The 21,874-nt window shown below is 46.0% G+C and overlaps 1 protein-coding gene across 3 annotated transcripts in view; it reads right to left on the bottom strand.

The window, feature by feature from the left end:
- LOC138267709 (GRAM domain-containing protein 2B-like) overlaps nucleotides 1-21,874 on the bottom strand; it is a 130,835-nt gene that overhangs the window by 23,466 nt on the left and 85,495 nt on the right. For all 3 annotated transcript variants that reach the window (XM_069216866.1, XM_069216864.1, XM_069216863.1), the window contains 8 exons: nucleotides 20,790-20,930; nucleotides 19,431-19,512; nucleotides 9,755-9,824; nucleotides 9,559-9,662; nucleotides 8,044-8,142; nucleotides 4,652-4,723; nucleotides 3,619-3,690; nucleotides 758-830 (listed from right to left, as the gene is read on the bottom strand). In XM_069216866.1, the coding sequence (XP_069072967.1) occupies nucleotides 758-830; nucleotides 3,619-3,690; nucleotides 4,652-4,723; nucleotides 8,044-8,142; nucleotides 9,559-9,662; nucleotides 9,755-9,824; nucleotides 19,431-19,512; nucleotides 20,790-20,930 (713 nt within the window). The remainder of the gene's footprint in view (nucleotides 1-757; nucleotides 831-3,618; nucleotides 3,691-4,651; nucleotides 4,724-8,043; nucleotides 8,143-9,558; nucleotides 9,663-9,754; nucleotides 9,825-19,430; nucleotides 19,513-20,789; nucleotides 20,931-21,874) is intronic.

Here is a 21,874-nt window from a genome sequence, read left to right as displayed (position 1 = left end):
AAGGCCTAGGACAGAGTTCCAGGATTATTCTTAAGGGCAGATTTATGCACCCCTTAGCACCCCCTACCGCCACCATGTGTGCGCCATATCTAAAATACGGCGTACCAATGTGCAGGGTAGTTGGCAATAGCGTCATTTTTCAGGACGCTATTGACATACTCAGCAGGAGTTGTGCCAAAATGTTGGAGCTAATCCTGCAGAGTACATAGGGGCCCATTCTAAAGAATGGAAGCCCCCTTTTAATGCCTGCTCTTGAACAGGTGTTAAAAGTGCAGTAATGAATGATGCAAGGAAATCTCAGATTTTCTTACGCCATTTTACCAGCTCCCCTAACGGGGAACGCCCCCTTTGTATACATTATGCCTGGCACAGGCATATAGTAGTAGTGCAAAGAGTTACAGAGTGGTGCAATGCATGAATTACGCCACTCTGAAAATTCGGTGCGTGGATTTCAGCCTCGTTGGGCCACATTAACGTAAAAAATAATTATGTTAATGTGGCGCAAGGTGGCGCTATGGTATTATAAATACGCCCCATGGAGTTCGCTCACTTCATACAAGGTGGAATTCCCTCATCTGGCAGCGCATTATTTCTCACTACTGTATGGCGTGCCTAGAATCAATGTCTAGACTTATGAAGCACTTTCTTGGCCTACAAGTGTCTCCCTGCTCTAAAATATGACTATGTGGGTTACGGCGGTGTCTGCACACTAGGGCTGACGTATATGCTCAAGGGACCACTGCTGTGGTCATCTCACCTGTAACATCCGGAAAGGAGAAGGTTGGATCTTCGCCCGGAAGTTCCTGCTCCAGGTCTGACTGGCTGGAAGTCTGAAACACAATAAACAGCAGGAAATGTAGTTTCCATGACAGAACCTCAACAAGTCACGTTATGGCTTGCTTTTCTTCACAGGCAGATGAATGGCCTTGCTTACAACAGAGCAACAGGGTCTGTAGTGCGTACAGAGGGGTATCATAGGCTAGGCACAGACCTTTCATTCAGACTCCCAAGCCTCAAAGAGGCAATGGACTTGTTGGTGGAGATACCTTAGTGGTGGGCATGGTTGCAGTGCCCATCTCATCCATCTCACCTGATGGCAATGGCTTGCAAGTGACAAGCTCAGGACAGGAACAGGGATGTGGAATTCCTATCCGACGCCGGACATCTTGTTTGGGGTCAAGGGCAACAAGTTTTTATGTTTACTTTGTCCTTGGGACAAGTAGACCCAACCCTCTGCAGCACAAACCCTTTGGCTGCCTGTTTACAGAGAGTGGAACTCTCTGCAGTTGAGGTAATGTGTTTCCAAAAGATAATGCTGTTCGAATTGTATTTATGGTTCATTATTTGAAAGCCTTCATTATTAGGGTGAGTGCTGTAAATAAATGTTTTAAGGCCACACTTCACTGCTGACGTTGGTTCCAGTACAAAAAAAAGAAAACGTGTATACACATGTTTGAAAAGTTTAGGCTATGAGGCTAAGTATAATGCTCCCAGAATGCTCTCTGATTAGATGCAAATGAAGTGTCATTTAGTAAAATGTTTTGATGCATGCTAGTATTTCCCAAAAAGTTTTCTAATGGAAAATCAGTGTAACCATTTTCAACACGATTATGGGAAGCATGAAAATAAACAAACACTGACAAAGCCAACTGATCTGAAATATTTTTATAAGTCTTTTAGTTTCATTAATGCGTGTCTTGTTTTAACATGGCTTTTGTAACACTTTATTGTTGTGGGAGCTAACAGGCCCTCAACATTGTAACAAACACTGGCAAACCCCCCACCAAAAACGTTTTTGAACTCTAAAAGCACACGTTGCCACCAGTGGCATAACAAAGGCCCCGCAGCCGCCCTCCAGGGGGCCCCTTCAGCACAGCACCTGCCCTGAGTAAGTCTGGATAGGGGGCTCCTCCATGTTCTTTGCAAAGGGGTACCCTCCAGTTTTGTTACGTCACTGATTGCCACTGTAGTTCCTGACACTGAACAAAACTACTTTGTGTGCCAATATGCTCCTTGTGGAAGAGCAGAATGTGATCACTCACAGTAAAGCCAGCCGAAAGAGAGAGAAATAGAAGTTTAATAAAAACAAAATGTCTTTGTTAACACCAGACCTAATTAGGGACCAAGACCCACATGTAGGTAGCTTTTTGTATGTCGCAAACAGCGACTTTCGCTGTTTGCGACGTGCAAAAAGCACATTGCGATGCACAAACCCAGTTTTGCGATTCAGTAACCTGGTTACCGAATCGCAAAACGGGTTTGCGACTCGCAATTAGGAAGGGGTGTTCCCTTCCTAATTGCGACTCGCAGTGCAATGTAGGATTGTTTTGCGAATGCGGGCAATCCAATCGCAGTTTGCACCCATTTCAAATGGGTGCTAACACTTTCGCAAAAGGGAAGGGGTCCCATGGGACCCCTTCCCCATTGTGAATGTCACTGTAAAAAAAAATTCTGAGCAGGCAGTGGAAAACGGGCTGCATAACAAAACAAAAAAACTGCTTTATTGAAAAGCAGTCACAGACATGGTGGTCTGCTGTCTCCAGCAGGCCACCATCCCTGTGAGGGCCGCCATTCGCAAGGGGGTCGCAAATTGCGACCCACCTCATGATTATTCATGAGGTGGGCATTTGCGAAGCCCTTGCGAATCACAGACGGTGTCAGGGACCCCATCCTACATTCAGATTTGCGGGTCGCAAATCTGAACCTACCTACATGTGGCCCCAAATTCTTAAAGAAAGTCACAAAAGTGCACCCATGGTATATGTCGTACCTCTATAAAATATTTGTGAACTGTATTTAAGCATGGGTAAATACGCATGTGTAGATTTGCTCATGTGAAAATCTATTGAGCATTTGCAAGTTCATTTTCCCTCCAGCCACTTTCTTCCCAACCCTGGAAGAAGTTCTAATTCTGCCATTGTCAGGAGTAAATGTCCAACCTTTCTTATTATGGGAAAATATTAGAGAGAAGCTGGTGAAAATCTTTAAAACATGCAGGTTAGTAGGTTTGCAGACTCAAAGGCATTCCAGCCCTGGAACTATTGCTTACTGCTTCCTCGAGCCCCATTATGCAGATCTGCAGAAAAGTGGCAAAATAAGGAAATTACTACAGTAGGGATTGAAACTGCAAGTATTTAAGCCCTACTGTGGTAGTAGCCCTGGCATAATCAGAAAGGCTATTATCAGAGCTCTTACAAAATGAGATTACTGCCATAATTTGGCGCCACACTACATGGCACCAAAGGGACAAGTAGATCTTTTTACAGGACAAGTAGATTTGAGAAGCAACCTGTCCCCTGGACAAGTAGATATTTTAATAAATTCCACACCCCTGCAGGAAGCACAGTTTAAATGATGATATGGAGCAAGATGTCACCTTAGTGATGCTGCATGACGACAGCTGTGTTCATCACTGGTCATCAATGCAATTAAACCAAAGGAAGTATACCAGGGCCTAACAAATGTCTCAGAAGAACCATATCCAGGTCAAAGTGCAACATGCCTAAAACTCTTCCTCCTTAACATTAACAGCATTGAAAGGTTTCAGACTAAGGAGAGAGACAGAAATACCAGACCAATATTGCAGGCATTGCTTGACTCAAGGCGCTTTCTCCTTACCAAGGACTTCTTGCACTGTTCTGAGCTGGTGTCCCCCGGGGAGCCCAGTGGGCTATTGTTCGGGCTCACATCCTGTATCAAGGAGAGGGATACGTCAAATCGGCAATAGAGACAAAAATGAGAGATGCGTATTGTCCAAAGCGTGTGCCACTGGTTTCCAAATGAGGATCTGTATATGCGAAACCCTGCTACCCCAGTGCTTAATTTGAGCTGGTGGTTCTTGGTGCTCGTCACCTGCACTTAATTGTGACCACTGGCATTTATAACAATCTGCCACATGGTGGCTCTGTTTCTCTGATTTAGAGATCAACATAACAACATTTGCTTATTAATTCAGTATTCATTCAAAATTAATAATAACTGCTGCCCAGGCCATTGTTATAACTTTAGGGACCTCTAATAGTCTGATTTGTCACACACGTAGGCATGTGATGGTTAGAAGTTGCACGCTGCAGTGGCCTCCTGATGAGGGCCCCGGCACTTATTATTTCGCAAATTAAGGGCTATGCTACCTTTGGACAAGCCCCATCCTTACATTTTTAAAATGATGCAGTAGTTTATAAAAACATAAATTATTCAACAGCTAAGAGTGAAAAGTGCCAAGAGACTGTAGAGAGCCCTGAGGTTCCCTCAGAAACTGAAAGAATGGCCAGACTAGAGTGCTTAGGGAAAGCAAAGTATGTCCCCAAAGGCACACAGATTTCAAAACTGTTAAACATGCCTGGCGGGTAAGACATACAGCGTAGAATGAATCATAGTTGTGACGTTAAAATATGCATTTTTAATAGCACACAAACTCAGTGGTACTCATTTTATAAGCTTACAAGGTGAAAGGCAGAATGGGCCCTCACAGGTTTAGAACCTGCAATCAGCAGGAAATGCGCATGTCTCTACAGCTGGACCCTAGTCCACTGAGCTACCATACTAGTGTGTGCAAATGAGGGATTATTTCTAATTTCCACCCAGGAATGTCGGCATGCAGTGAATGCAAAGCTCCTAATGTGCCAATAAGTGTCAGAGATATGTGAATTACCTGCAGCTGTGGGCATAGCGCCCAGAGGACCTGATATGTGATTTCGCGATTCCGAAGTGAGCCAAACAAAAACTGTCAACAAAAGAGAGGAAACAAGCCATCAGAAACATCCACACAGCTGAGTGACAAAACAAACAGAGAGGAGGCTATTCACTTCCAACATTTTGTGGGTGCCACCCAAAAAAATGGTTGCAGGAGCTATTAAATTCAGTGCCTTATCTGTTTAGTTAGTATAATATGGAAGTGGCCATGATGGAGCTGTGGAAAGCCATTTGCAGCACATTCTACACCATGGATAGGGCGCTTTGATGGACTGGTTTGCTACAGGTGTGTTAAGGGTGCAGCCATGTTGGACTAGTGAGGCCACATCACTGTACCAATGTGATAGTGTCGTTAAGTATGGATATGTGTAAGAAAGTGCCTCTTTTTTTACATGGTTACCCCCCACTTTTTGACTGGTATCTGATGTGATTTCGACTGAAAGTGCACAGTGTTCCTGTTAAACAGGTCCCATGTACCAGATCTATTTTCCAAAATGGCACATTTGTTTCCCCAATTGGCAAAACCTTTAGCAACCTCTTTAAGTCCCTAGTACATGGTACCCCTGGTACCTGGGGTACTAACGAGGGTCCCTAAGGGCTGCAGCACAAATTTGAAGGGACCCCTCACCAAGCATATGACAGGCTGCCATTGCAGGATGCATGTCTTGGTGCAGACAAAAGTGAAAACTCGACATGGCACACAGCCTGTATCCCATGTCCCTTAACACTGCATATAGTATATGTAAGTCACCCCTCTAGCAGGCCTTGCGGCAGTAAAGCAGGGTGCATTATATTACATTTGAAGGCATATCTGCATGAGCAGCTATGTCCCTGCTATGTCTTTGTCACTTCTCAAACCTAGTAAGTGATCAGGGAAGCTGTTTCAAATGCATGTGCTTGACACTGGTCATTACGAGTTCCCCAGCTACATGATGGCTTCACTGAAAATAGGGATGTTCGGTAGCACACATCTCCTATTGGTGAACCCACAGTGATGCCAGTGTTGGATTTACCAATACATGCACCTTAAAAGGTGCCCCCTGAAACCATACCAACCTCTGGTGTGCTCATGGACTGTTTTCTGCCAGCCTGCCACCTGAGACACAGTTCTGGACCCCTAGGCTGAGAGCCCTCTGCTCTCAGGAGGCCCAGAACAAAAGCCTGTCTTGGAAGAGGGTGTAACACCCCCTCCCCCAGGGTGACCTTTTGATTAGGCTTCCTTAGGCGGCAGGCCTCACAAGGCTGCTGCTTTTGCAATGCAAATCTGTCTCCCCTGACAAGGAGAGAGATCCACCCCCAGTCCCCAGCCCCCATCCTGAGCCCATTTGGCACCCGGATAGGCAGGAAAATTAGCTAGTCAGGTAGGCGTGCCACCTTTCTAATACCACCCCTAATGTGGGCTACTGCAAGGTGGACATGATTTTTCAGAGGTAGCCATCTGAGATGGCATATCTAGGAATTCTGGGACAGGGTTATGGCCACTTCCTAAAGGAAGTGGTCATATAGGGGGGGCGTAGTGACAGCAGAAGAGGAGAAAAGAAGCAGCTGACCTGGTACCAAGCCCACAGGCCTGTCAGCATCACTCATTGAAATCTGCACCAAAGTCGACTCATCCTGCAGCTGTGATTCCAGAAATCCAGGAGAACTGCCTACCTTCGAAAAAGACTCAAGACTTCCTGTGAACAGCGGACCTGTTCTCCAACATACTCCAAAGAAGGGACTCTGAAGCATCTGGAACCGCCAAAGCCTGACCACTGAAGTCACCACTGCCCCTGCTGTCTCTGACCCAAGTTGAAGTGGACCACTGGTGCCACCCAGGTTCCCTGGCCCTACAGAGTCAGAATCCATTGTGGTTTCACCCGTCCTGGACTCTCCGACACCGCCTGCAGCCTCTGTAAACAGCTCGCCTCTACCGCGGCCGCTCATAAAAATCTGACACCTAAGGACACCTCTGCACCCGTCACCCCTTAGACGTGGAGAAGACCAAAAGGTGCCTACCTGTGCCTGAGCATCGTGAGGCTGGATCCCCGCTGTTGGTTCAGCCCGACTGGCTTCCTGGCCAGAGCCTGCAGCCTCTTTCCGCAGTGACTGATCTCCATAGGAATGCATTGAGCCCCTGACACTGTTTTGCAGTCTGCGCCAGGCTGCCCCCACGCCGCTGAGGGTGTACTGTGGGTGCTGCCTTGGACCTTGCCCACTACTCACCTTAACCCCCGGAGATTGATCTTGTAAGTCGCTGTACTCTACCTGTTTGCAGAACTTGTTTTTCCTCCCATAGGATAACATGGCAGAACTCAGCAATCGAAGTGTCCACTTTTTAAAGTGAAAAGAATTCCTAGTCAAAAACGTACTTAACTGAACAATTTTTCTCTGATGCCTAATCATTTATAAAGATACCTGCTATTTTTATAAATTGCTGTGGATCGCCTTCTTGAGTCGTGCGTCTTATCAACTATTGTGTGCATCTATAGATTTCTGGCACTTCTCTGTGTTAATCCAAAGGGTGCTCGACCACACTACCCCTAAATAGAGCACTTTGGGATTGCATAGCAAGTCCTGTCCTCTCTCTGGGAACCCCTAGACCCTTTACATGGTATTCACATACCACATACATTGCCATCTTCCGACAATATGCAATCAGTCTAATAAGGTGGCAGACATGACAAAGATAGAGGTTTTTCAATGTAATAGGGACCCACCCTGCACCACTGAGAAGGTGATTTGATGGATAGGTGTGCAGCAGGGGTAGTATGCAGATGCCTGATGGAATGGTGAAGCCTCTTCACTGCAACTGGGAGCAGATTGCACAATGCCTTGGTTAGCTCGATGGACAGGTGAGGTCTCCTTGTGCGAGAGAGATGGCCTTAATGAAATGATGAAGTGTCTCTATTTCAATGAGAACACAGCTGGCACCACTGAAGGCGTGTGGATGGATGGGTGAGCAGTCATTAATGATGGAATGATGGTGACATCCATGGAACTAAACCAATTCTTTGAAAATAGGATGTAGAGGTGGATTGTGGGGCATTCGTACATAGCAATGGAAGCGCCTCAGACCTACTTGAACAGATAGCGAACGAGCTAGTCGGACCATTTGCAAACTCTACACAGATAGAATTGTCTTGTGGGAAACGAAGAGTAGTAGGACGTTAGCCAGTTCGCCAAATGTTGTATAATTTGCATTACAAACAATTACACTGTCTCTTATAATCATGCGTCTCATTTTTCCTGCTCGACTTCTGATGGCAGCTCACTGTCGCGCATTCTCGCAATCATTAGGATATAAAGGGTAAGTGGCGCTTGAGGGTCCTTTCTGTGTCTGTGCAGGTCATGTGGGAAGGGGGCTCTTACCTTCTCTCCTCCCACAGTCTTGATGGTGAGGGCATTGGGCACCAGCAATGCAGTGTTCGCCTTTTTCAGGACTGCGATATTGATGATGGGAATCAGCACCTGTGCATGCGGACAAAAGGAGCGAAAAATCAAAAAATGTCAATGGGAATCGGTGCTTGTGTATGCAGAGAAAAAAAATCAGGATTAACAGTGTAAAGCGGTGGGAATCATAGGATAAGGAGACATAAATGCTATACAATCCTGGGAATCAGTTGGCCTGCATGTTGAGCGGGTGAGGTAAACAATGTATCTCTAGAGCATGGAAAGGTAAGCAATGCATGGTTATGTGAATCAGCACCTGCATCCAAACGAGAGATACACAATATATACCATGTAAATCAGCACCTGTGCATGCAGCAACAGGAGAGAAACAATATGTACAATGTAAATGAGCGCATGCCGCAAAATGCAAGGTACGCAGTATATACAATGTAAATCAGCACCTGTGCATGCAGCAAAAGGAGAGATAAGCAATGTATACAATGTAAATAGGCATCTGCACATGCAGGCACACGAGATATGCAATATACAATGTAAATCAGCATCTGCAACAAGGTGAGAGATACGCGGTATAAACACAATGTAAATCAGCATCTGCAGCGAAATGAGAGATACGCAAAATATACAAAGTAAATGATCACATGCAGCGAAATAAGAGATACACAAAATATATACAATGTAAATCAGCACCTGTGCCTGCAGGAAAAGGAGAGATAAACAACGTATATAATGTAAATCAACACCTGCGCATACAGCAAAATGAGAGATACTCAATATATACAATGTAAATCAGAACCTGTGCCTGCAGCAAAAGGAGAGATAAACAATGTATATAATGTAAATCAGCACCTGCGCATGCAGCGAAACGAGATATGCAATCTCTACAATGTAAATTAGCACCTGCGCATGCTGCACAATTAGAGATACGCAATATATACAATGTAAATTATCATCTGCACATGCAGCAATATGAGAGACGGTATATAAAATGTAAACCAGCACCTATGCATGCAGCTGAAGGAGAGATAAGCAATGCATGTGTTTCAGAATCAGGACTTATGCATGCAGAGAAAAGAGGTAAGCAAGACATTTGGATCAGAATGAGCACCTGTGCCTGCAGAGAAGAGATGAGCAATGCATAACTGAGTGAACCAGCACCTGTGCATGCACAGGTAAAAGATATCAGCAATGCCAATCAATAGCAAAGGACGATATAAGCAAACATATTGCAATGCAAAAGGTATAAAGGAGATAAGCGATGCATGCATATTAGAATGAACACTTGTGCCAGCCGATAAAAGAAAGGCAAGCAATGCATGTGTATTGCAATGAGTAACTGTACATGCAGTGTTAGAGAGTAAAGGATGCATGAGCTTTGAGACCTCCACTTGTGCATATATACGCATGCAGATATAAACAGTGAGTCAATTGTGCAGATTATTTCACGCTGCATCGGGGACTGCAGCCATGTCTCACCTTGATCTCTTTCCGCAGCATGGTGCAGTAGAAACCGACATAGTTTGGGGAGATGTAGAGCCGCCCCTGGTACAGGACTTCTTTCTGCCAGGCACACGAGAAGGCTGGAGGGGGAGAAAGGAAGAAATTGGGTATTACGTTACAGGTCTCGCGAGGAGCACAGCCTGATGAAGGTTCACAGTGAGCCGAAACTTACAGTCAATGAGGTCTTCGCCTTCCTGCACCTCTTTGAACACCCGGTGAAAGGTGATGTTGTGCTTGGGTAACTGGAAAAATAAAGGAAGGGACGGAAATGGGGGTGGTGGGGGTGAATGAAAAGGACAGAGCGAAAAAAAGTAAAATGGTTACGATGCTGTTTATATTATTATTATAAATATATCAGTTTTAGGCCAATGTCCATTTATAAATATTACTAAATACAAAATTGGCCCAGAACCGTCTAGCCAGTTCGCCGGTCTTACCCCCACCCGATTTCTCTGACCCTCGTACGACAGACAAGCAAGCACCACTGGGAAGGTGGCGAGAGATGGGTAGTCCCTGAGCAGGCAGGTACCCCAAGCAAGTAACACAGGTCACCAAAATTAGGCTAATTTCGACCAAGGTACATGGCACATCCCTGCGTCAGCTGCCATAGGACATCTGGGCACGTGATGTTCTGCGTTCGACTCTAGCACTGTCCTTGACTTAGGCTGACAGATTCTGACCAACATCTGGGGGTACTAGAAGGCTCCCTTCCGCCCATCCCACTCCATATATAAAAATCCCATAAACGTGCCAAAATGATTATATTGTAAATCTAGCGCCTCGCAGCCGCTGGACTCGGAAACCAAAATGATGGATTGACTTTGCAGCATCCTCCATACAAGATACATTTAATCGCTGGAGAATGTTTAGAGCTTCTCAGCAACCTTTTTTTACATTATGAAGAAGTTTTGTATCAATATTTGTACACACAAAACATAAAACCTAAAATGTGTTTGGAGGCTTTACCATCACATTAAATTAAACACTTTCATGCTTGTTATAGAATAACAAATTAACTTTAATTCTCAGTGACAGGCATCTAGTCACGTTGAGAGTCTTCCTTTAACTTCCCAATCAAAGAAATCATGAAAATTGAGTTATCCAAAAATCACAACCTCTCATTGTCTAGGTGATGCTTCATAAATGACCCTTTCCTGTGCCAAGGTAGGACAATAGAACAGGAAGTGCACTATTGTACATATGTCTCTATCAGGGGTCTTCAAACTGGGGGGTGGGACCGCAAGGGGAGTCTTAAGTGATCCCGGGGGGGCGCCAGGTTCTGGCCAAAAGAAACATTATGCAAATAACAGGGCTTTGGTTTAAACAGAAAATAATTCATCACATTAAAAAAAAAAAGGTAACAGAACTTAACTGCAGTGTTTCAATAAGTCTAGACATATTTAAACATTGACAACTTAACAGAATTATTCAGAAAAATTCTGAGGGGTGGCGTTGATTTTTTTTTCCACTGGGGGAGTGACCTTAAAAGTTTGAAATCCTCTGGTCTATACGGTATATCTATAGAAGGAGCCTAGCCAAAAGGCAGTGGAGAGCTGTACATAGTCGAAGACAAGCGCACTGTCTACGAGTGAGAGGAGATGGAACGGACTTCAGCAATACTGTTGTAAGTCGACCATACATGTCTCAGGACACCTAAAAAATGTGCCACCTCACTATAGGATTAAAAGTGCTCCATTTACTGTACCATAAAGTGCACGGTGCATGACAAACTGTGGTTGTTCTAATGTGCATTCAACAGATCATCTGCAAGTACCGACTTGAGGGGAATGTACTTCCGGTTCAGAAAGGGAGGTGGCAAGGTGATCCAGGAGACCCCTTTACGTTGAGGGAGACTTGAAAGAGGCATACAGAGTAGCAAAATACCTTCCTTCGAGCTCAGAGGACTTGCATAGCGTGCTGCGTAAAAGAGTCTGTTCTGTATGAAGCAGTTTTCCAAATTACTATTTAAACAAACACATTTTCTTGTGTATTGCAAAAAGGTAAAAGGCTCAATCACTCCCCTGTTCGTGGAAAATGAGCAAGAGATGAAGCGATTTGCCCAGGATCACTCAGTTTGGGGATGGGATTTTTTTTGTATGGCACAACATTCACCAACTCCTTGGCCTAGTGGCACCTTGGGGTCTGGGGGTCTGCTGTTTGTCGGTTTGCACCACAGAGGGTTTTGGGGTGGCGATAGGCACTTAGGAAACTTTCCCTGAACAGAAGAAGTGTGGGGGGGGTTTGGTTGGTGGGGTGACGTTTTCCCACAGCCACAGAAACTTTGGTACTACTGTTTGCAACAAATTCACAAGACAAAGGGTCTGATTACGACCTTGGCGGATGGATGGGATTACTCCACCCTAAATGTGACGGATATCCCGCCGGCCGTATTACAAGTTCCATTGGATATAACAGAGCTTGTAATACGGTGGGTGGGATATCCGTCACGTTTGTAATGGAATAATCCCCTCCGCCAAGGTCGTAGTCAGACCCCAAGATTCCCGTCCTCTTTTCCCACATACACTAAAAGGATATGGTAGAGACCTATTTTAAAGAATGCTTTTAGTGAGCGGTGAGTGAGGATAGAGGTGCATGTGGGGGTGTAGGATAGGAGGGGGGGTTCCAACCCCACTGACTCACTTGATCCAGGAGAGAAAGATAGCAGCAGGTGCCAGAGGGAGCAACTAAATGAAGGCTTCCATGTTGGATGTCTGCCTGGCCTCTAACCTCCAGAGTCCATGCGCTTTTTCAGCTTTGCTTGATCTCAGGTGGCAATGTCCCAAACTGCTATTACTGAAGCGCCCAGGGACGGGCGTGCTGGCAGGTGGCGTGCAGCACGTCAGCTCGTTAGTGGCCACCCTAGCCACGAGTGTTTCTAATTAGCCATCAGGGCCACTCATGATTGGATGCATGGCGGATCTCCAGGGAGAGGAGATGGACAGCTTAAGAGACCAGCGCAGCTGCTCCCTTTGCTGTCACGTGGCAGCTGTGCCCGGCGGCTTGTCGCCGGTGTCACCGCTTGGCGAAGCAGTTCAAGCAAACAGGAGAGAAGGAATAGAGTCTGAGATCAGTAGTGTCAATGGTAAACTCACTGCCTTGAGTATGGAGATGTGTTTTTACACCGGTGAACTTTTGCAAAGCTCCCTCCTTTAAGTTCACCTCCGCCCCTGCGGAATCTGCTCATTGTGCGATCGCTTTCCATCTAATCAAACCCAGCCGGGGTGGAAAATAAATGCATGCAGATTTTATTCTTCAGGCTTATTGCTTCTGACATAACTTTGAACAAAAGTCACTTAATTTTGGAAAAGCAGACAACCGTATGAAATTTTTCCATTGATCTTCCCGAAAAATGCAAGGAAGGAAAAACACCTTTCAAGATGGCACACTGTTCATCGCATGCCCCCCTCCGCCTTATGCGCCATGTGAACTGCATCAATGTTCCCTTTGGTAGTTACTTGCAAAGAAGACATCACTTGTATAAGATCTGGAATAGAGCTAATATGCCCCACCTCATATCCAGCTCCATACAATCTCCCTTGAACACCTGTTCTCAGGAACATCAATCAGGGCCATGTCCCTGACAAGTCGGTGGGGGGCTCTTCTTCTCCCCAGAAGTGTTAGCTTGATGGAAATGCTATCCCAGCCCTCATGGCCTAAATATTTGCTTGCTGTCACATCTCATACAAAACATTCTGGCTTTCAATGGGTAAGGCATTCAATGGCCTACTTGTCACTCCTGAGAAGATCCCCCCGAGTTACCAGGACTTAGCATAAAGATCAGCCAGGGATAACTTCTAAGAACTTCATACTATTGCGAAAGAGAGGCATTCATCACAGTTACCTGCTGCGCCAACCGGGCGGAGGTTAGCCGATAGGCACCCATTTCAAAGAAAAGGACTGCCACACAAGGATATATGGGTCACTTGGCAGCAGGTTCCTAGAATGACCGAGTTTTATCTGGGAGGAGCTCTGCAGAGGAAGAAAATTCTTAGACAAAGCGCGGAGGTTCGATGAATGCCACTCAGCATTGAAGGAGAGGCTCGCCACACGAGGATATATGGGTAATTTGGGAACAGGTTCCAAAAATGACCTATTGTAATCCAGGAGGAATGTCGAAGAGCAAGAAACATCTCACCCGAAGAGTGCCTCGCCGTCTACTTGGGTGTCGCCCGTTTCAGGTCGGCCCCAGCCTTTTCCAAGAGCATCGCCTTCTAACGGTGTAGGATGGAAGCTGTAGGAATGGGGCATGGAACTACATGTCCGTGGAGCCAACACAGCCATTAACTGCTTGCTAACACCGCCGCGGCACAGCTCCCAAAATAAGCCATCATTTGTTAGCAGGCAATGGCTGGGACTCTATTTCCTCTGCCTACATATTGAATTTGTTGAGGCGTTCCATGCGGGACAATGCCGTGTTCATTCTTGATGGTCATATGAAAAGAAATATTCACAAATACTTCTCATCAATTGCTGTGAAATAGCCTGTAATCCGTATCCCTTGCAGAGTGTGTGGAATGATCCCCAAAATTGTATGTCAGGTAAACACTTCCAGGCCAATTTTATCTTTACATTTCTCTCATGAGTGCAACGACACAGAGCTTATGTGTTCGCCGACTCTGTTTTCGCTTTCCGGCAGATTTTACGTCTGTTTCTACCATATACTCTGGACAGGTCTGTCCACTACTGCAGTCAAAGCTTTCTTAAAGCGTGTCTGATGGGAGAGGTGGTATGCCAGACAGAAAGAATGTAATGCCCTGCCTCCTACTACATCACACTCTGATTGCTTCCACTGGCCAGACCTAACAAAAACAAGCAAGATCTTGTCCAAGGTAAACTGACCAGTGCATTACTTTGCAGCTCTCTGTTGCCCAGATGTTGGTAACTAAGTTTAGTGTACTGGGAGCCAACAGGGGGGGGCACTGGCCTTATAGTTCACTATAAGGAGTTCCTGGTTCCCTAGTGGTGGGCATGTGGCCCACTGTCCCAGAGCAAGTGCAAGAAAGATAAAACTCAATACAAGAAACAACTTAGAGCCAATTATGAGAGCCAGCCACACAACAGCAACAAGCACATACTCCTGATCGTCCAGTTATTCCTTCCTTCCTGTGAAACTAACATGATAAATGTCTGGCTCTTCTCAGAAGTTGTACCTGGCACTGTGAAGCGTGCAATCACCAGCTTCATTCCCCCCCCCAAAAAAAACACAAAACACACAAGCAAAACACTACTGTCAAACTGCTTCTCATATCCCACTTCTAAGTCCTCAGCAAGTTCATGGAAAGGGAAGGGACAGGATAATTCCAAGAGCACAGTGAGGTAATTTGACCTCCACATAACTATCAGCCAGGATCTGGACTCTTAAGGGATGCTAAATCAGCCCTCGCCGACAAGTAGGATGGACACCTCTTCTCCATGGAGAAAACACAAGTGGACAACCCTTAAAATCCTTGGTCTGTCTGTGGCTTACGACACTGACATGCGCACAATACTGATAAATAGGCTGAAACATTGATAGGGAATCCACTGCGTCCAGGATTAGATCTTTTGTTTCTAACTTCAGCCAAAGAGTTAGGGACTGCTCAGTCCGGTCGACCACCCACCTGGGGCATTGTTGCAGTCCAGAGAACCATCCCTAAAGGGATGCCGTTTGGCCCATGGTCATGTTACTCAACCATTGCCAAGTCATTTTCTATATGGATACAGACATCGCGACTAGACAACCACTTACAAGATCCCACCGACATCATCTCATGCATAGACCATTTGTCTACTGGATGAATTAAAATGTAATTTGCATAAACGGTAGATAAAATTGATTTCCTTGTAATGGGAAGAGCGGAGTCTCGCGCTCTAGCTTTCGAATGGTTCGAGAGTCCAGGAGCCTCGTGGTACCAAAGGATACTTTTCAACTCTGAGCTCATGTCCAAGTCATGGATGTCAATGGTATCAACTTTCCACTTCACCAAATCAAAAACAAAAAATTGGAGGAGCTGACGGGCAAGGTCTCAGCACAACTTGACAACTGCAACATCTTCTACACAGTCCTACACAAGAAACTCATTACTATCTTAAAGATACCGTAGAGCTGGGGAGTCAGGGTGTGCCTAAACGAACATCTGGGTCGCAACTGGCTTGCAGTTGAAGCCAGGAACAAATTCAAGGTTCTCTGCGTCATTTGTGAGGTTCACCCCGACAAAAACAATGGAATCCTTGGATTATGCTCCACCCACTTGATCAAACAATGAAATTCAAACCCAAGTGTTTCGGATTCCAGAAATTCATAAAGGCTGAAATTTTACAACTTTGTCTAGCAAACTCTGCACTGAGCGAGGACCGCTATGTAAGAACATCAGATACTCATCCGACTGGACTACAACGCCCATGTTTCTTGTATCCTCCTGCACCTGTATTCTCTCAACTCTTCTAGCACTCTGAAGTACCAGGGCGTCACAAAAAGCTCTATATATAACTCATTATAAATAAATCCTGCACATTTGCGTCACACAGGAAGTCCCGCCCCCAGGGACCTGTTGGTGAGATTTCTAAAATGTCAAGGCGATGTAATTCATCACAAACAGGGTATGGGTTCTGGAAAACTTGGCAAATGGTTAGGAATTCCTTGACCCCTCAAAATCACACATTTTACATTCACCTGCATTTCAGCAATATCCTAAAACCGTGTTTTTTTTTTTTTTTTTTTTTTTTAAATCAGCGACAACCACAATTAGTTACTGTTTCCACGGGTAAACAGTAACCAAGTTAGCACTGTTACTAGGTAAATTCTAATCTTACTGATCAGGTGTCTTTCAACAGGGTAAACAAATCCTACTGAAAAGATTTCACAATCTATTATATAGGTCACCACCCCAATTCTTATGGCTGTGAGGCTGCTAGAAGCAAGTAATATGCAGTAAGCGCTAGAAACCTTCCCTTAAAGGGGCCTTCTAGGGAGTGAGGTCACAATACGTCTGTAAACCCCAGATTACATCACGAAACAACCGAACATTCTAGAAGTCCATTCTTGCTGCTTGCTAAAGCTGCAGGATTTGACATTTTTCTCTACACTGGATGTCCCTTTAAACGAGTAACTCAAAGGTATATGCAGCACATCTGTCGCTGCAGCTGAACAATGCTCGTCTTATTTCCAAACTCAGTTTCGCTCATTTTATTCGCCTCCGGAAGATGAAAGGCTGAGTTGGTTTTATTTTTTATTTAATTGTTTATGTATTTATGTACGTATGTTTTTGCATTTGTATATCGCTCGAACTCGACCCGAAGAGCGCCAATTGTTACGCGCGGTCACATTTATTTTTCATTTTTTTGTTTTTTTCAGCACGGGGAGATTAAATGATCAGCCCGGAATCACAGGATGTTGGCCAGCACCCCGGGCATTCATCGCGGCTACATCACAGATGAGATTATTGATGCGAGCGCTCAATTCAAGGCGCTATTCTACAGGCAAAACGCCACCACCACGTCGTTCACAGCAGGAACACGCTGCCACAAAGGTTAGAAAGCATTAGCGCTGAAACAGGTAATCTGATGTCAGGGAGTGGGCGGGAGCCCCCTGCAGCTGGGCCCTCCTATCTCATGATGTTACAACTGCGCAAACTTTGTTGTTTGGTCTTTGTCGGTCACGTAGTTATTACTCGTGTTTGAGATCATGGTTACATTACCACATTTAGCGACCTGGCTCAGACGGGGAGAGTATGCCAAGATAACACCGAGTGTCAGGGGAGCGCCGAGAGGCAGGTGCCAGCGCCTCCCCTCGGTTGACTGCACCCCTGTGCCACCTCACGTGTTTCCGGGGTTCCACAACGCCTGCTGCGCAAGGCCTGGGGATGCCTCAGAGAACAAGAGCGTCAGGAGTGCCGCCGGCGGGCCGAGCACCTTTCCATTGCGGGACAAGAAATACAGGAAAACTCCGCTTTCACAACTCCTTCCCGCCCAACACTTCCTGCTTCGCGGCAGGGTGGGCCCTGGGCCAGGGCTCCCATCCCTCGCCGTGCGGTGGACGAACCGGAAACGGCGGGCATGCATTCCTCCACATGAAACCGAGCTCGGGAATTGTGAAACCAACATCCGGCTTGTGCAACACACGTGTTGCACCTTCGTGGAAAGTACACAGGAGTTATCATAAATCATAGTTGCAAGGTTTCCCAGGTCTATGTACAATGAGCTGATCCAGGCTAGGATTTATCCTGTGACCCTAAAATCTGTAGTCTGGTTTATTCCATTATTAGACTACAAGTCCCATAATTCCAAAAGAATACACTTGGTGTGGGGCGGCTCACCCAGCGTGGACCTGGGTAACCTGGCAACCATGATAACAGAGTAAAGAGGCCCGAAAGGTCCTTGTTTAATGTCTCTATCCGCCTGGCCCTTAACTTCTCAGCAGCAAAAGGAGGCTGCTGAGGCACTAGTGGGCCAAACTAGCAAGGTCATTGTTGGATAAAGAGTGCAGAATGCCACATTTGCTACCTCTGGCATTTAGTCAATTGTCATGGACGAGTTTCCTATCATTGCTTATCTCAATATATCCGCATATTCCCTTGGCCTTGTTAAGAGTTCAGCACCCACACCTAAGCGCCTTGTCTGCCTAGGTACTTAGAGCCTAGCCTGGATATGATCTGAGACATCTGTCCTGACCCTTGCATTGACTCCAGGTTTAATTCTCTAGATCACGTTTCCGACTAGTGCTGTGGCCTCTACAAGCTTCCATTGGTTCTAGGTTTGAGCTTCCTAGATCTGGGTCTCGACTCGTGGGGAGTCCCTATATCTCCCCGTTGACTAAGTTTGCTCCCTTAAATATTGGGCTTCACTTCTGGTGTGGCAAATAATTATTACAAAATGTGCCCTCAGTGAGATCTCCCCTACTCTGGTCTTCATTCTTGGTATCACTTCTTCCCACTATATAGACTTTAGCGTTGATCTCCTAAATGGTGTTCTCAGCTCTCAGAGCCACCTCTCTAGCCTTGCATTGGGCGCAGATTTTATCCTCTAGATGTGGTTGTCGACTCTTGGAGCAGCCTCGCTATCCTTGCATTCGCCCCAGGTTTTATCCTCTAGATATTGTTTTCAACTCTTGAAGGCACCTCTATCCTTGCAATGGCCCCAGGTTTGATCCTCTAGACGCTGTTGTCAACTCTTGAAGCCACCTTGCTATCCATGCATTGGCCCCAGGTTTGATCCTCTAGACGCTGTTGTTGACTCTTGAAGCGACCTCGCTATCCTTGCATTGGCCCCAGGTTTGGTTCTCTAGACGCTGTTGTCGACTCTTGAAGCGACCCCTCTATCCTTGCATTGGCCCCAGGTTTGATCCTCTCAACGCTGTTCTGGACTCTTGAAGCCATCTCGCTATCCTTGCATTGGCCCCATGTTTGATCCCCTAGACTGGTTCTCGACTCTTCAAGCCTCCTCGCTATCCTTGCATTGATCCCTAGTTTGATCCTATAGAGGCCATTGTTGACTCTTGGAGCCACCTCTCCATCCTTGCATTGGTTGTACCTCCGAGTCCTTCGATGATGTTCTTGACTCTTGGAGGGACCTCGTTATCCTTTCATTGACTATCGGTTTGATCGCTTAGATCTCGGACTTACTATGATTCTATTAAACTGTTCTTGCTGGGATCTTATACAGTGGTTTGGCTATTGCTACGACCGTGGTCTTGACTCTGGATGTGAACCTTATATCATGACGGATTCTGCTCCCCACCCCCCCGGGTTCTGGTTTTGCTCTACATCCAGACCTAGTCTTGGCTCTTGGAATCACCACTAAACAGCCTCTAGTCACCAGGACCACAAGACAACAGATGGAAAGGTGTCGCTAATAATAAAATGGAACCTTACATTTGATGAGGTCGACCTCCTCCTTTCAACGCCAGGTTCATTTTCCGGATTTTTGGCGGTAGTTAAGTCGTATGTTGTTGACCTACAAGGCAATAAGAATCATACAATTTGTGAGACTCTAGTAGAAAATCCACCAGAGATACATCAAAATGAGTCATCTAAGAGAAGGCTCCTTGAAATGTGCTTTTTTTTGGCGGGGGGGTGGGGAAGGGAGAGAACGGGAGTCACGTGACCACTTTCGCAGGGAGCAAAACCATTATACATTCGACCTTGGAGGTGCATGCTGTGACCTCTGGAGAGCCACTCAGAGAGACAGCTTGTGATCGCTTCTGAGAAATGTATGCATTGTAATTGGGTTTATGTAGCGCTTACTACACAGGACAAGGTACCAAAGCACTTTATGGCAGGTAGCACACTGCTCTGAGGCAGTGGTTAATTATCATACTGCGCAAAAGGAGAGCAGAGGCAGCAGATGGCCTTAAGAGCACGGAAATTGAAAGGAGCCCACGAAAGGGGTAAGATCCGTGCAACAACATTCCACATGAGGGTGCCCGTAGCACACAGGCCCTTTGTAGATGAGTTCGCCTGACATTGCCTACACATTAGAGGACTGAGATGTGAGGGTCTTTAACCTTTAAAGAGATGCTGGAACCTCAGCTGAGAAGGGCTGCTTTGCCAAAGTGAGAACAAAAAGATTGACCACTCTCTTGTGTACCAGCGACAGGTAACACCCACGCAGGCCACACAAATAAGCAGACGCGAGGCTTGTGGCCAGTCGGTAAGGAACAAAGGGTTCTGCAGCCGAGTGGTGCCTTTTGGCGGGGGAAAAGTTCTGCTTTCACTAGAAGACAGGGATCGGAGGGCCGGGATGATGTGGTCCTTCCAACCCAAGCTGAACTGGTGGAGATCTGTAGAGTTCGGACCTCTCTGGAGTTTGATGGGGGATGTGATGGGGGGGCTGTGTGTAAGCTTCTGCAACAGTCCAGGTGGGATGTCACAATGGTGAGTGAGGGTTATGACAAATGTCTGGAAGCAACGAGGCAACCTCAGGACTCTTTTCATCATCCATAGATGACAGGAATACATTTAGGATATGACATTGATCTGGTAGGGGAATACAAGGCTGCTACCTGAGATCCTTCCCAAATTATGTGTATTCTGCAGATGGATGGGGTTTCAGGTAGAGGGGAATGGGCTTGATAGACAGGGCCCAGGAGTAGGATTTCTGCTCCATCACCATTAATGCTGAGCCAATTATCCATTGAAAACTATTCATTAGACCAGATGTACAATGACAATTGCAGATTTATTGTGTCAATGGTGTGTGGGGAGGAAGAGGTGTGGAGAAACGGCTCTTACCTGGTGAGGGGTGGGTTCTTCACCGTCTTCGGGGTTTCGGGGACACTCGCTTCTTCCAGGCTTCGGGATTTCTTCTGTTCGGATATCTTTTTCTTGCTCTTCTTCACTTTCCCTGAGGTCACTATGGGGTCATTTGATATCCTAGAAGCACAGAAGATCAGAACATCTGGTGAGTGGCCAGCCTTGCACTAAACACACTACCGTCCACCTACACCCTACACTGTGGGACACAGACAGAACCAGCACCAAAGGCGAGGGATCACAGATCATAACTTTACTGGAGATAGGACTAACCATCTGTGCAAGGAAAGATGCAGTCCACGGTTCAGCAGCCTCAAACTCCAAAACGTGTTGGTAACGATTTCAGTACGAAGGAGAAAGACAGGCAACCATCTCAAAGACTGAATGCTGGGATGGCAAGCACAGCAGGGGTGGGAGAGACAGCCTACCCACTAACTGTTTCAAAACCCACAATAGGATGGGATAGAGCAGTGGTTCCCAAACTTTTGACTTCTGTGGACCCCCACTTTATCAGTACTGGAACTCAAGGACCCCCACTGAATCATTATTGGACTCTGGGGACCCACTAATGAGTCATTACTGGAAGCTGGGGACCGACTGTTAACATTATTACTTTTTCGAAGCAGTCACGGACCCCCTGAGAAGGCTTTGCGGACCCCCAGGTCTCCCCGGACCACAGGTCGGGAACCACTGGGATAGAGACACCACCTGTGTGTCCAAGAGCACAGAAGGCTGAAACAAGGCGAAACCGAACACACACTGAATGTAAATGGAATACATTTATATAGTCACTGGTCATTTTGAAGCTACATCATGGACTCGGCCTGGCAGGACCTACCGACACAAATCACCTGGCGGGACAAATTTGCAGTCTCAGGATACTGAAAATGCAGATAGACCACATTCGGTTGCATTTTTTTATTCAAATTAAATCAACCTGCAATAGTTCCCAAAAACATGATCCAGCGGTTTATATTCTCAAAAAGGAACTGTGATGTTAAGAAAACAATATCTCGACTTTCAAAGCAACGTAAAAACGATTTCATCGGATTTCGCTTACTAGA

The sequence above is a fragment of the Pleurodeles waltl genome, chromosome 12, assembly GCF_031143425.1.
Source record: "Pleurodeles waltl isolate 20211129_DDA chromosome 12, aPleWal1.hap1.20221129, whole genome shotgun sequence".
In the NCBI taxonomy this organism is placed as follows: domain Eukaryota; kingdom Metazoa; phylum Chordata; class Amphibia; order Caudata; family Salamandridae; genus Pleurodeles; species Pleurodeles waltl.
This window is presented reverse-complemented; position numbering and strand designations above follow the sequence as displayed.